Source organism: Stegodyphus dumicola, chromosome 9 (genome assembly GCF_044657685.1).
Source record: "Stegodyphus dumicola isolate Sdum_Otavi_A_Nest chromosome 9, ASM4465768v1".
NCBI lineage: Eukaryota > Metazoa > Arthropoda > Arachnida > Araneae > Eresidae > Stegodyphus > Stegodyphus dumicola.
Window position 1 is genome coordinate 46,503,569 of NC_140776.1, and position 15,380 is coordinate 46,518,948.

The window sequence follows — 15,380 nt, forward strand, 5'->3', positions numbered from 1 at the left end:
GTGAGCATATTTTTCTCACTATCCTTTAATTTTGATGACCATTGTAAATGTTTTATCCTCTTACAAATAGCCATTTTGTGTTTTTAATTCTTTAATCTGTGCATAGAATCTAACTAGATAATAAGTTATTGATTTGTAATCCTGGTGATTCAAGATTGTGGGGTACAATTCTGATTTGGGGAGTGTAAAAATTTAAAGCGAAAATGTATGCACAAAAGCACTAAATCTATGAACGCGCCCAACTAACCTTGCACCATATTTTACAAATGCACTGATTTCAAAGTTCCTAAGTTTAGTTCTGTATTTGTAAGTCGCCATTAAAATAGTAGTTTAATTTTTTATTCTTTTTTGATAATGTTATAGATTTAACAATTTGGGAATTGCTCAATGATGAAAAGTCTGGAACAGAATTTTTTCAAAATAAAAAAGTCATCATTCATGATAGAAAATTATGTTTGAAAAGCCACAAGATGAAATTATGCTTTAGCGGTAATTCAGTAGTGAAATGGTGGTGCAGGAAAGAAACCTGTAATGAGAAGAAAGTATAGAGAAGTCAAAATTGGTTTCAAGGATCAAAAATCCCCTTCCTTACAGCCAATAGGTTCATCTATTTTTGGCGTCAAAAATTGGTGTCATGTATTGAACTTTATGAACTCCAACTGAAGATGAACCACAATACAGTCGTAGACTCTAACAGTTACATGCGGGACCTGTGTGCCATAGCTTTAATTGCTTAGCCTTGTGGCAAAATTATTGAAGCTGACGAAAGCCTTTAGTAAAAGAAGGAATAATATTAGGCGTGTCCTTCTGCCACTATTATGGGTTTTTGGCAGATTATACAGAGAATCAAATGAATGTTTCTTAGTTGCTGTTTCAGATCGATTGGCAAAAACCTTATTGAACATCATAAAATAAATTATAGCTCAAAAGTGGGTGTCGTACACAAACGGTAGGGTGGCAGTGTGCAGTGCTAAATGGCGTAATAACGCAATCGGAGCACTGCTCGAAAGCATTTCAATTATTATTTGTCCGAGTTTATGTACAAACGTTTGCAAAAAAAAAAAAAAAAAAAAAAAAGAAATTTTCTCTATGTTGAAAGACAAAAAATTTTATGCCTACTGTTTAATTTCAGGTATGCTTAGCATTTTTCTTCATAAAGTAATAAAAAATTATATGTTAAATTAACCTTTCATTTAAATTAAAATAATAATCTGAAATAGTTATTTACTATTAGGCATCCATTCGGTTATGTTTAGCCTTTTTTTATATAAATTGTAGTAATATAAAATGTGTTATATGAAATTAACATTTCATCTAGATTAAAATAATAATCTGAGTTGTTAATTATTATGTCTTCTTTCTTATGTTAGGGCTACCGTAATTATTTTTGGCAGGCTTGGCATGAACAATAGTTTGGCGAATTTTAAGTCACCAAAACAGAAGTGTACTGTTTGTGGGCTTCATGTTGTGTGCCATTTATTATGAATTACTGCAATTTAGCTGGGATGCATTGTTGTATCCACACCACAATGCAATTAATTTGTTTTGGCTTGTCAGGAAAAACCTGTATTTCGGATAACAGTATTAAATATCACTTTGAAAATGTTTTAGCAGAAATATATCAGTTCTTTGAAAGTAAAATCATAAAATTGCTTGAGAAATGCCAAATGTTATTATAATGAAGAAACTGGAAGTAATTTATAGACAACCCAGTGTGTAATGCTAATGGAGATATATCTACAATCCTATTTACTACATGGGAAAAAGACTGAGTTTACTGGAACTATAAAGGTGATTGTGCATTGACCCATGAGAAATTTGATATAAAGACATAAAAGATAAAAAGAGAGAAGGAGGAAAGAGAGAAGATAACATGGTAGGAGAGAGTAGACATTCATCAACTAATACTATTTTACTACGATTTGTATTCTTGAGATCGTTATAATTTCAAAGTTTGCCTGACCGAATATTGGAAGTCAAAATTACTGTATTCATTCTGTTGTTGTAAATGTTTTAAAAGAAAGATTGTACAATTGGTGCTGAGACTGATTCATTTTCTTTCCTGTACTCTACAGTTTCTACAGAAATGAAGAAATCTTGCAAAAACTGCAATGTTCCGTAATCGCCTGAAAGAAAACTTATCATTACTTTATTTTTTACTTTTCTTTGTGGAAGCAGCAATATTTATATTTCCCAAAAAGGTTTAGTCTAGGATTTAGTTACTCCCCATGCTCCAAAAAAAAACAAAATTATTTCTGGATCTTTGATAAAATGGAGCATACCTGTAAACTGTTCACATTGTATGCAGGCATGTATTTGTATACAAATCTAATTGCTGTTTTCCACTGTTAGAAATAAATAAATATTATATCATCTTTCATTAATGATTATTGAACCAATTTGTTGCTTTTTAAAGATAAATAAAAAAAGGCTTAAAAAATTCAACTTTTCGTGAATAGTAGTTTGTAATTTTAGGTTCTCTTAAAGTATCTAGACTTTTTTAAATATATTGTTTTTCAGTTAGGCTTATTTAACTTTTATATATATTTTCTTATCTTTTTAGGATTATACATGTCCCCGTTGCCAGTCTGGTTTCATTGAGGAATTAGCACAAGGACCTCCAGAACATGAGTATGCTTTAAAGAAAAAATTGTTAAAAAAGGCTTCTTTTTAGTTAAAAAATCTTTTCTTAATGAAATGGAAGAGAAACAACTAATGCCAGATTTTAAATTATGCAATAAAACAACTTTAGTTTGGCATAGATTTTGAATAAAACTCATTGGATTTTGAGAACATGTTTTTTTTTTTTTTTTTTTTTTTTTTTTTAACTGCTGCTGCAGAAGAGAGACCTGTATATGATCACTCTTGAAACTGATAGTTTTATTCAAAATTTCCAAACAAAAGTTGTTCATATTTTTTTATTATTTTTTCTCCCTTGTTTTAAACTCTTTAAAATTTGGTTTCTTCCATAAAAGCCTAACATGTTATTGTGAATTTCTCTTAAAGAAAATTATTGGATAATTATTGTAATATCTATGAACCATTGATCAACAGGATTATATATTTCAATTACAAAAGTATATTTGTCAGAAATGGTTGCAAACATAAACTTCTGTAATGGAAGTTTACAATACTTACAAAATTTTGAGCATATATATGTGTGGGTAAAAGGTTACAATTGGGTGCCCCTGTTTTTTGGCGATTCTTTTTTTATATCAAGATCAGTGCCAGGAAGGCACAATTTCAAGAAGGCTCCTACACAAAACCAAAATAAGGTGTCAAAGAATTTTCAAACTTTCACAAACTCAGTGACCATGTACACATCAATCTATTTTGACTTAAAAAAGAATCAGAGAATTACACAAACTCGCCACTACACACTGCCTTGACTTTGTTCATATACACATTGATTATTTTCATTTTTAAAAAAACTGTTATGGACTTCAGTCTGAGAATATTTATACAGTGGAACATTGAGATACGAGGAAAGTATGAGCGGAAAATTCTGATTTACGTGCTTGTGAGTTAATTGTTTTTTACATTTAGCGTGAAAATAATTATTTTACGATGCCTCCAAAGAAGACTGTTGTCTCAGATAATGTTGCAAACAAAAAGAAGGAAGCCATGACAGTTAAAAGTAAGAAAGAAATCAAAGATAAACATAAGTGTGGTGTAAGAGTGAAGGAATTAGCGAAGGCTTGATGGCCATTCGACGATCTGCACTATTTTGAAGAGAAAGGAAGAAATTAGAAACTTAATGTGGCCAAAGGAGTAGTTAACTTCCAAGCACCGTGCAAAATTCCTAGAAGTTCTTGAGAAGCTTTTGTTAGTGTGGAATAACGAGAAGCAGTTAAAAGATTATTGTGTCGAAAACTATCATTTGTGCTAAGGCTAAGAATCCGAGAAATGGACCTTCTCCGAGAAACACCAGGTACTTCGACTGAAGATGAGATAGCATTTAAGACAAACCATAGATGGTTTAAAACATTTAAAAAAGAAAACCATTGTTTACAGTGTTGTGCAACATTGCGATGCTGCAAGCTCTGATACAGCTGGTGTTGATAAATTTCAACCAGAGTTTCTACAATTTATTACTAGTGAGGGATTTCTTCTCCAGCAAGTGTTTAATTATGATGAGACAGTTCTTTTTTGGAAGAAAATGCCTGAGAGGACCTACGTCACGCAAGAGAAGAAATCTTTGCCTCGTCCCAAGCCAATGAAAGATAGGTGTACCCTCTTGTGTTTTGCTTCAACTTAAATGGAGCTTGTAAAATCAAGCTGTTGATTGTGTACCGTTCAGAAAATCCAAAAGCTTTGAAGAAAAGTTAGATGCAGAAAAACCAACTGAATGTGATGTGGCGGACCAACAGCAAAGCCTGGGTAATATGGCAATTTTTTATCGAGTGGGTAAATGAAGTTTTTGGTCCCACAGTGAAGAAATACCTTTACAAAATTAAGTTGCCACTCAGGACTTTGCTTGTCCTTGATAATGCTCCTGCACATCCTTCAGGGCTTGATAATTTGCTGGAGGAATTTCAGTTCATAAAAGTAAAGTTTCTTCCTCCCAACACCACTCCAATTCTTTAACCTATGAACCAGGAAGTTATTTCAAGCTTGGGAAAAAGTCTCAGTGAGGATCGTAAATTCAGTATGGAAAATCTGTGGCCTCTGAGTATTCCTGACTTAGCTTTTTATCCTCAACCTCTGGATAATACAGTGCAGCTAATCAAAGAAATTGCAACTCTGGGGAAAAGCATAGATCTGTATGTGGATGGTGCTGATCTGGTTGAGTTAGGAGCATTGAGAACTTATAAAGGACGAACTTAAAGAACTTTACTTCGTTAGGGGAGGAGGAAACAGGAGATGAGGCCCTCTCTTCCAGTAAGATTAACCCGTTCAGTACAGGCATGTCATATAATGCAGCAGCAGCAAACAGTACTTCACGGCCAGGTGTGTAGTATTTGAATTTCCGCCATTAAATTCACTCTATGGTCGGGCGTACCACATTTGACTTTTTAGATAGAACATTTAATTAGTATTTTTTATTGCCGCTAGATGTAGCTGTATGTCTGTCATGGTGAAATATATCGAAAGTTATGTATGCTTACCTTCATTCCTACGCAATGTTTTTTATTTTTGGTATTTTGTTTCGGAATGAGAGTGGGATTCGTGGGTGAGTGTTGAGCAATGCAATGTCTCTTTAACTGTGTCATTTGATATAAACAAATGCACTTGTTCTCGCTGCATTGAGGTACTTTTTATTTTTGCAATATAGTGGGATAGATGTTCTGTCATTCTGTCATTGGAGAATTTTTTTATTACTCGTAGATTTTTCTTTTTTTTTCTTTTATTATTACTTTCAGATTTTTCCGGCATTGAGATGAATATTTTGTATGGTCAGGGAATGAAATGTATTTTTCTTTAGTGGCAAACGAAAGCAGTATCTGAATGTAGACTATACACAAATGCTAATTCGTTAGTGTTGAGTAATGTAATGGCTCTTACTGCGTCATTTTATATAAACAAATGAACATGTTCTCAATGGTCCGGAATACTTTTCAATTTATTACTTTTTCTTGTTTTTATTTTATTTTTTTATCCTGTTATAGTGGAGTAGATGTTCTATCATTAGAGACTTCTGTAGAACAACGGACACAAATGCTAAATGAGTCAAATTTGCTGAGTAAAATAGCAGCAGATATTCTATTCCTGTGACATATGCAACGTTGGACTTTGCATACACCCATGTTTCAAAGAATATCATACACAGTCTCTTTTTTGAAATATTGCTTCATTTTTGTTGCTTGCACGTTGAATTTTTATGAAAGACAGTTTTAATATTTTTTAATTTTAATTATGTGTTGTTAAATAAAATCTAAGATTGTTTGGATATTTTTCCATATACAGTCAAAAGTCGTTAATCTGGACACCCATAATCCGGACCTCAAAGCTACAAACTTTCATCGCATGCGTCAACGCATAATACGTTCACGCATGCGCATTTTGATCTTCGCATTAACTTACTGATTGAAGAATTCAACCTAAATGATCTGCATCCCAAAAACTTTGACCTTTTCGGTATTGCTCCCTGGCAAGAAGTGAGCATTCACCTCCTTAACATTTTTGGAGAACTAAAGAAGAGCAGTACCAATGATATCCAATATCAACAAATTTTCCTAGAGCATAGAAGCAGTTATTCTAACTACAAAGCAATTTTTACTGATGGCTCAAAGAATCATGATAATGTCTAGGCAGCTTTTGTTTTTGATAAAGAAATAAGGAGTAGTAAACTTCATAAAGCTGCATCTTTCTTTATTGCGGAAACTTTTGCCATTTTGAATTCCTTAATCTTTATCTCTAGGCAAAATAGCAGAAAGTTCATTATCTACTCTGACTCTCTGAGTGCTCTTGAATCAATAAATACAAATACCAGCCACCTTTTGGTCCTAGAAATTTGAGAAACGCAGGTTATTATATTGCGTACTGCTGGGTGTCTGGACATGCTGGCATCAAAGGCAATGAACTCGCCGATATCGCAGCAAAATCTGCTGATATTACCTCAGAAAATGATGTGCCTTTTACAGATATACGGAATTACATCAGAGCAAAGATCTTCTCCTGGTGACAAGAATTCTGGGAATGCCAAACTCTGAACAAATTAAGGCAGATAAAACCCAATTTGGAGTACTGGGAGTCGAGAGGGAATTGGAAGGAGGATGTACTACTGACTCGCCTATGAATTGGTCATTGTAGACTGACACATCGGTATCTCTTGAAAGCAGATAATGAGCCTATTTGTGGCACTTGCAATGTTCTCGTTTCAGTCAGTCACATTATAACCTGCTGTCCTGCTTTTAGTCAGAAGCATGAATTTTATTTTAATTCTACGAATCTTATCTTAACAGATCTCATTGGAAGAAACCCTCACATCAACCTCATAAGATTTTTAAAAGACATCTCCTTTTACCATATGATTTGAACTACATTTTATCCTGCTCTACCTGTTGCTAGAGCATTTCTCGGTCATTTCTCCATGCCTTCATCTCATTGGAAGGAACCCCTACATCAACCTCAATAAGTTTTTTAAAAGACATCCCTTTTTACAATATGATTTGATGCTATTTCCCTTTTATCCTGATCTTTCTGTTGCTAGAGTGCCTGGACATTTCAAGTCATTTCTCCATGCTTTCATCTGCATCTCAGGTCCATTTCATTAATTAACTTGATACAGTGTGTTTTGCATCTTGAATTTTTTTCACCATTTGTCTGGCACATAATAACCCTCAAGGTTTTGTGCCATTAAAAAATCAACCAACCAAAGTTACATTCGTTATATCTGAATTATTTTCTATGAGAACTCAAAAAATCTGGTTTTTAATCTCGCCACTTTTTTCTTGGGCATCGCGGTAAAAATCAAGCAGTCCATGTTTTATCCCACTTTCCTTATGAAAATATTGCATGACTACTGGAAACATTTTAACATTGCCTTTATTCGACACATCTGTTTCGACTCAAAAAACTCTGCTTCTTTAATCTCGTTTAAAAGTATTTCTTGAGCTGCAGGAGCAAGCACACTCTCGCAAATACTTGTACATTTTGTTCTACCACAAGAAATCTTTTTTGCCAAAGAAGAATCTGGAAATAGGGTGCTATAACAATTTGCTTGTGCAATCTTGGCTATTAAAACTATTATGAGGCTTAATCCCATGATAGATTGAAGTAATTTCAATTGCTGATATATTGTCCTCTTCGTTTGAAGATTTCTTCAGGAAAGAGTTCGAAACCGATTGCGAAGAATCCCTATTCAATATTAACTGTTTCTGGCTTTGGGAATGTACAGTTATAGCTCTAACACCCTCGTACTTAATATTAATCGTTTTACGACATAATTTACATTCTCCTTTAAAGTTGTCTTTCTTCATAAGCCAATTAAATTGATTTAACCACTTGTCTTGAAACGACGCCAAATACTTTGTCTTTTTTTGTGGCACATGTTCACTTGCTGAATCAGAATCGTTTTTTGTCACTAGGCATTATTATGAAAGCATTTAAATAATTTCAAAATATGCACTTGTTCATAGATAGCTAGCTAACTGCAGACTAAATGAAAGAATGGATTGCAAATGAGAGGGTTGAGGGGGCATGCACGCTACACGTCGGCTCCACTACTCATCAGCAAGGCGCATACTCACTACTCTTTGTAGATTGCTGCTGCAAAGAAAATATGTATAGACATTTTTTGGCTGTTGTGCGCAGTTGTGTTATTTTCGATTCTGTCAACCATTGTCCGTGCGCATTGTATCGTTATTTACAGGAAACTTGATATTCCGGGAGAGTAATATTTTTTAAAAATTCTTTTCGGGAGCTGGGAGATTTTAATTTTGAGGGCTCAATTCTGGGAGAGGTGGCAACCCTAAGTATTTGATATTTCTGAGTAATCAAGCAGAATGTATGAAGCACAGTTAATTTCTGCTCATATGAACATCTAAAACTTAATAATAATAATGCTGAGTAGTAGGAAGTGAGAGGAAAGTTTCTGAAACTCAGCTCAGTCCTTTGCTAGACAGTTAAACCTTTGTGAGTGAATAAAGGTTGCAGATGCAGCCAGTCCTAAAATATATCTGCTAAAACCAATTTGAACAGGTGGACTTCAGTGTGGAGCATTTTACTCCAAGATTTATTTAAAAACATTGCTTGATATACATAAATAAGACAGTCAGAAGCAAAATAGAGAATGACCAGGCACTTTCTGGCATAGCAAGTACGAAAGGACTGGAGCTTGGTGTTTGTCACTGGCTACTGACTGAAGATGGTGATGTGAGCGAAATTCCTGAAAGTACTATTCAGAATAGTGGTGCAGGGAATTGTAATTTGGTTTTGATATCAGCTATATACTTTCATATAATATTTAGTGGGAATTCATAGGTTAAAAAAGTGCTTTTTATGCTGTACAGTTATTTTAGAAATGTTGCAGTATTTTGAAATCTTAAAATTCAGCCTTGTTCTGAATTATAAATGAAATTATTTAACAAATATAATAAATGTTTCATCTCAAATATTTATTAGCAAAGGAAGTATTTTCTATTAATTTTGTAGTACTTAAAAAGATGAATCAGTTTTGGAGCCAAAACATTATGTCTGCTTTAGTATAAAAGTAATTGTAAATTTTTTTTTTTTTTTTTTTTTTTTTTTTTTTTTTTTTTTTTTTTTAGTAGAGTATATTTAAGGGTGCCCCTTATTGTTAAGTTATTGTTTCATTTATGGTTGAATAGTTGAATGTTATGGAAACCCTATTATGACGTATTTGGTTGCGTGATTGTGGTGAATTTGCATCATGGGAAAAGATTTGTATGGGCTTGTTTGTGTGTTGGATGTTGGTTAGGAACTACGATGGTTATTTTGTCGTTTACATGGTAAAATGGCTGAATGAGATAAGATTAATTTGAAATTTCTGTACGATTTGGAATGAAAGGGAAAAAAGCATTAATTGACTGGTGTGTAAATGAAAGGTTTACTTAGTAACCGTTATAAGTGTCCTGTTTGTATGAAGGAAATGCGTGTGGTCAAATGTCGGAGGATACTGCCACTATGGAGAATATTTTTGTGAATTTATGTGGCATCTCCACTATAGATTCTAGTTCAGATAATTTTAGGAAATTTTTTGGATGCTGTTAAGGAATTTTGTTTGACTGAAGACACTGAAATTTCTAAATAAGTTAAGTGGATATGGATAGCTCATTACTAGATAAAAAAGACGTATTTCTTTCTAGATGTGCTTATCCACTTAACTTATGGATCAAATAGTCTTTTAGTCGGAACACTTTGATACTCTATTACACCGACATTACATTTGAATTCATCATTGTCCGGATGCCATTCCAATCCCTACAAACAGCAACTTCCTTAGCTTGTGTCCAATTTCAGATGACAACAAAGTGTTACGTGTAGGAGGAAGACTGAAAAATGCACAACTATCAGAAAATGAAAAACATCCAATCTTATTACCTTCAAAACACAATCTGACAGAAATCATAATTAGACACTTTCATGTCAAATATCTGCATGCAGCACCGGAACTTCTTCTATCTTTAATTAGACAACAATTTTGGATCATAGCAGCCAGATCTGTTATCTGGAAAGTAGTAAGATCTTGTATCACGTGTTGCAAACTTAGAGCTAAAACTGCAAGTCAAATAATGGCTGATCCACCAGAATCTAGAGTAACACAATCGCAACCATGTCATCGAACTGGAATAGATTTTTCTGGACCGTTCATGATTAAACATCGTGCAGGACGTGGACAAAAATCATTTAAATATTACGTATGCTTATTTGTGTGTTTTGTAATCAAGGCAGTACATCTTGAAGTGGTAGAAGATTTGTCAACAAAGGCATTTTTAAGTGCATTCAAACGATTTATTGCAAGAAGAGGGAAACCATTTGAGATTTATAGTGACTGCGGTACTAACTTTAAAGGTGCAGACAAAGAAATCAGAAAATGTTTTTTGTTGACAAATCTTCTACCACTTCAAGATGTACTGCCTTGATTACAAAACACACAAATAAGCATATGTAATATCTTCAGTGATTTACAATTAGCTAATCCATTATTTTACAAGTCACAACCAGTTGACATTTTATTTGGAGTAAATGTATTTCTGCATTTAATCACGGGAGAAATTGTCAAACGTGGTCCTGATCTACCATTTGCTCTAAATTCGAGGTTGGGATGGATAATTTCGGGTACTACAAAATTTGTAGATTCAAAATTTGAAAAAAAGTATTTATTGTTGGTCAAAAGTCTAGCCGGAGAGCTAGTGAAGATAGTGACTGTTCTAAGTGTATTCTAACAACGCAAATATGCATATGGTTGGTGAAAATTATCCACTTTGTGAGGTAAGTGGATTTTGAACAAAAATTCGTTTAATTTGTTGTTAAATTTTAAGAACAATGTTGTAATACAGCACAGAATTCGATTTCATTTTAATAATAGTGTTAAGTGATTTAAGAACAATTTCTGTTTTTGAATTGATCAATTATGAGTGAACTTATAACTTTTTAAACAAAAAGAGCGGTCTTACGCAGGAGTGTTTCTAATTATGTAAAGAAAATTGAAACTATTTTAACTGCAGATGAAATTAATTTAATAGAACTAGAGGAATATGTCGAATTATTGACACAAAAAGAAATTGAGTTAAAGAAGCTTGATTCTGAAATCGAAAGTTTAATTACAGATACTAAAGAATTAGAAAATGAAATAGATAATGTTCAGGAGTACACAGATAAAATTTATTTGTAGAAATTTAAAGGTGAAAAAATATTAAAAAATCAAAATAGTAAAAATAATTCTAATAGTGTAATTTCAGAACAGGTTCTTGACAATATTAAATTACCCAAGTTAACATTACCGACTTTTGGTGGTAATATTACAGAATGGATAGCTTTTAAAGATCTTTTCAGTGCTTGTGTAAGAAATAATACAAATTTATCTAATGCTAAAAAATTGCAGTATTTGAAGGCTTTGTTGAAAGGTGAAGCATATCGCATTATTCAAACCATTCAAATTTCGGATTGTAATTTTGAAATAGCATGGAATCTGTTAGACGAAAGATATTCAAATAAGAGAGAACAAATTTTTGCATATATTAAACGTTTTCTAAGCTTACCAACTATTCAAAATGAATCAGCATTTGCTATCTTAAATTTAGTTGACAATATTAATGAAGTAATTGGTTCTTTAGAAGTATTGAATCAAACCATTGATAATTTTGGTGACACTTTAATGACATATTAAATTTTGCAAAAATTAGACCCTTCTACAAAATTATGGTGGGAACGTCGGTTAAAATCTAATGAGATTCCAAAACTTAACGACTTTAATTCCTAAAAAACTATGCAAGAACACTTCAAAATAGGAAATCAACAAGTAATAAGGTACCTGAATCTGTGTTTCAAAATAAGAATAATGTTCTGGTTGCTACTTTGGGTTGTGGTTATTGTAAAGAAGATCATAGTTTAGCCAAATGTTCGAAATTTCTAAATTTATCGGTTCAGCAAAGGACAGAATTTGTAAAATCTAATCGTTACTGTTTTAATTGTTTATCTAATATGCACTTGCTCAAAAAATGCAAGAGTTTAAATACATGTCAACATTGCTCTAAGAAGCATCACAGTATTTTGCACATTGTAAATAATTCGAAGAATAAAACTCAGTTAAACAGTATATCTCCTCTTATGCAATCTATCCCTAAAAGAGATGAATTAACGAGTCCTGAGGACGTTTCAGCCACAGTTTGTGCCTTTCATTATGATTCGAATGCAAAAGGTAATCAAACTAGTCATGTTTTATTGTGTACTGCTTTAATAAAAGTTCAAAATTCTAAGCAACAATTTGTGAAGTGTAGATGTTTATGTGACACTGGATCTCAGAGGTCATTTATTTCAAGGAATTGTGTGAAGAAATTAGGATTACGAGTGAAAGATAATTCCATTTCTGTATCATGTTTAGGAGAATTTAATACTATAAGTAATGGGGAAGTCGATTTAGTATTCACTTCTCATTTTAAAAGTGATATTCGTGTATCAACATCAGCGTTTGTACTGGACAAGGTGACAGATAACATTCCCTATGTATCTTTTCCATCAATCATCTTCGATATCTTCAGTGATTTACAATTAGCTGATCCATTATTTTACAAGTCACAACCAGTTGACATTTTATTTGGAGTAAATGTATTTCTGCATTTAATGACGGGAGAAATTGTCAAATGTGGTCCTGATCTACCATTTGCTCTAAATTCGAGGTTGGGATGGATAATTTCGGGTACTACAAATTTTGAATCTACAAATTTTGTAGTATGTATATGTAAATCATTTGAATACAAACACAGATGATTTAGTAAATTCTTTCTCTCCAATTCTCCAAATGTACAACCTTTAACAAATGAAGAAAAACTTTGTGAAGAACATTTTAAAAACTCGCATTTTAGAGACACATCAGGTCGTTATTCAGTTGCATTACCATTCAAACATAATAGAGATATTTTAGGTGACTCCCGTGAAATGGCGTACAGAAGATTTCAATACTTGGAGAAGAGGCTGTTATCTATGAAAGAAATTTACAACCAGTATATTCAGTTTATGAAAGAGTACCTTTCTCTAGAACACGTAGAATTAGTGCCAGACACAGATTATGAATTAGAGAATAAACACTATTATATCCCACATCACTTCGTGTTGAAGGACTGTAGCTTAACAAAAAAATTGAGAGTTGTTTTCGATGCGAGCGCTAAAACAACAACCACAGGTGTTTCTTTAAATGATACGCTATTGATAGGCCCAAAAATGCAAGATGACTTGATTTGTATTTTACTAAGATTTGGACTTCATAACATTGCAATAACCGCTGATATTAAAATGATGTACAGACAGATAAAGGTTCATGAAAAAGATAAGAGATTTTCAGAGAATATTATGGAGAGATAGCCCGTATAAACAAATACAAGTTTGTCGTTTGAAAACAGTTACATATGAAACTGCAGCTGCTCCATATCTTGCAACCAAAGTTTTGAGTCAGTTAGCGATTGATGAAGGATTGAACTTTCAAAAGGCAAAGAATATAGTTTTAAGAGATTTTTATGTTGATGATATGTTAACTGGTGTAAAAGATAGTTCGGAAGGTATTGCATTGATAGACGAATTGCAGCATCTGCTAAAAAGTGGTGGCTTTGAGCTTCACAAATGGTCGACAAGTGAACCGTCATTGTTAAAAACCTCCGGCTCGACGGACCAACAATAAATGTTCTTAAACTTAATATGTTTCGTTTAGGTGATGAAATATTTATGTGGTTATAAAACAAATAATATTCACTAGCATTTTTTTCATTTGAAAAATTAAAATATTTGCAGTGCACAGCTTTCAAATTGCACTAAACATTACACAAAAACTTAATGAAAATGAAATGCATTACCCATACACTTACATATTTTACAATAAATACAAACTACTTTAAAATTTGGTTTTGCAAGTAATATGCTCAATAATTGATACAAAATAAGTGAGCCATTCTACATGGCTGTCACAAACACAATTCTATCAATTAATTATCTTGTTGCCACACATAAAGTTCAAAACTAAAGGAAGAAAAACAAAAGAAATTTATGCTGTTTGCATCAATAAAATGAAGCAAACGATACTCACATAAACAGGATATTTCCTTTATGTAGTGCTTAGAGAAATTTCCTTTTTATGTTATTTCATATTATATTTATTTTTTATGTTTTATGTTCCTTCATCATTGTTTGACTTAAAATTTAGTTTATTGAGATTATATATTTTTTGTTTGACTCTAGTGTAGAATTTACTGCTCCTTTGACTTTTCAAGTGAAAATAGATCAATTTTTGCATAGACAGAGTCAAGGGAATGCATAGTGCCAAGTGTACACAATTCTCTGATGTTTTTTAAGTGAAAATAGGTTGATGTGTACATGGATAGCGAATTTGGGGAATTCTTTGACTTGTTACTTTGGTTTTGTGAAGCGGCAATTTTTCGCAAAAATCGCCACTACACAAATCCAAAATAATAAGTCAAAGAATTGCACAAACTCGGTGTACATGTACCATCAAAAATCGCTGCTACACAAAGCCAAAATAACAAGTCAAAGAATTGCACAGACTCAGTGTCCATGTACTGCCAAACATCGCCAACTTTTGCCAAGGGATCCCCGTAAATATATTTTTACCCTTTTTTATATTGCTTGGTGGGAAAAGTAATTTCTACTGCCTATCAAGAATTAGCACTATATGGATAAAAAGTCATGATGTGTTGATTTTTTAGTATTTGCATATTAACTCGACCATCTTGTGTAGTTTTTCACATGAAAAGGTAAAAGTTATATTACAAGATGCATTAAAAAGTAAAATACTTACATTCTTCCAAATCTGCCAGCATTTTTTTTTTTTTTTTTTTTTTTCTCTGTTCTGCTCTCCACGTACAAGGGCGATCTGTTTCCGAAAAAAACGTCAGGCACTGGCCATGGTGCAGGAGATTTTGAAGCAAAATATTTATTCTTACAGAATTTTTACCAAGTTTTTTTTTTTCCCCTGACAAATTTCAGTAATGCATGTTTTAAAATTAAATTTAAGACAAAAAAAATGACAAGTTTGTTTATAAAAACTGTTGGAACTTGGAGTACAACAGAAACAGAGTATATGAAAATAGCAGCATGAGTGAAGGATTGGTTTGAACAGAGTTGTCCAAAGAATGGTTATGTGCATGAGTGCCAGAGTTTTGGCACATTCTGAGAATTTGGTGACTTGTACTAAGGTGGTTGTGATAATACCATTCTTTTAAATAGTGTGTGTATATACTCTAAAATAG

General features: G+C 32.8%; 1 protein-coding gene across 1 annotated transcript in view; it reads left to right on the forward strand.

Moving 5' to 3' along the window:
- LOC118189744 (E3 ubiquitin-protein ligase RNF126-like) overlaps positions 1-15,380 on the forward strand; it is a 59,216-nt gene that overhangs the window by 5,815 nt on the left and 38,021 nt on the right. Inside the window, exon 2 of the mRNA XM_035360405.2 lies at positions 2,564-2,631. Coding sequence (XP_035216296.1) covers positions 2,564-2,631 — 68 coding nt within the window. The remainder of the gene's footprint in view (positions 1-2,563; positions 2,632-15,380) is intronic.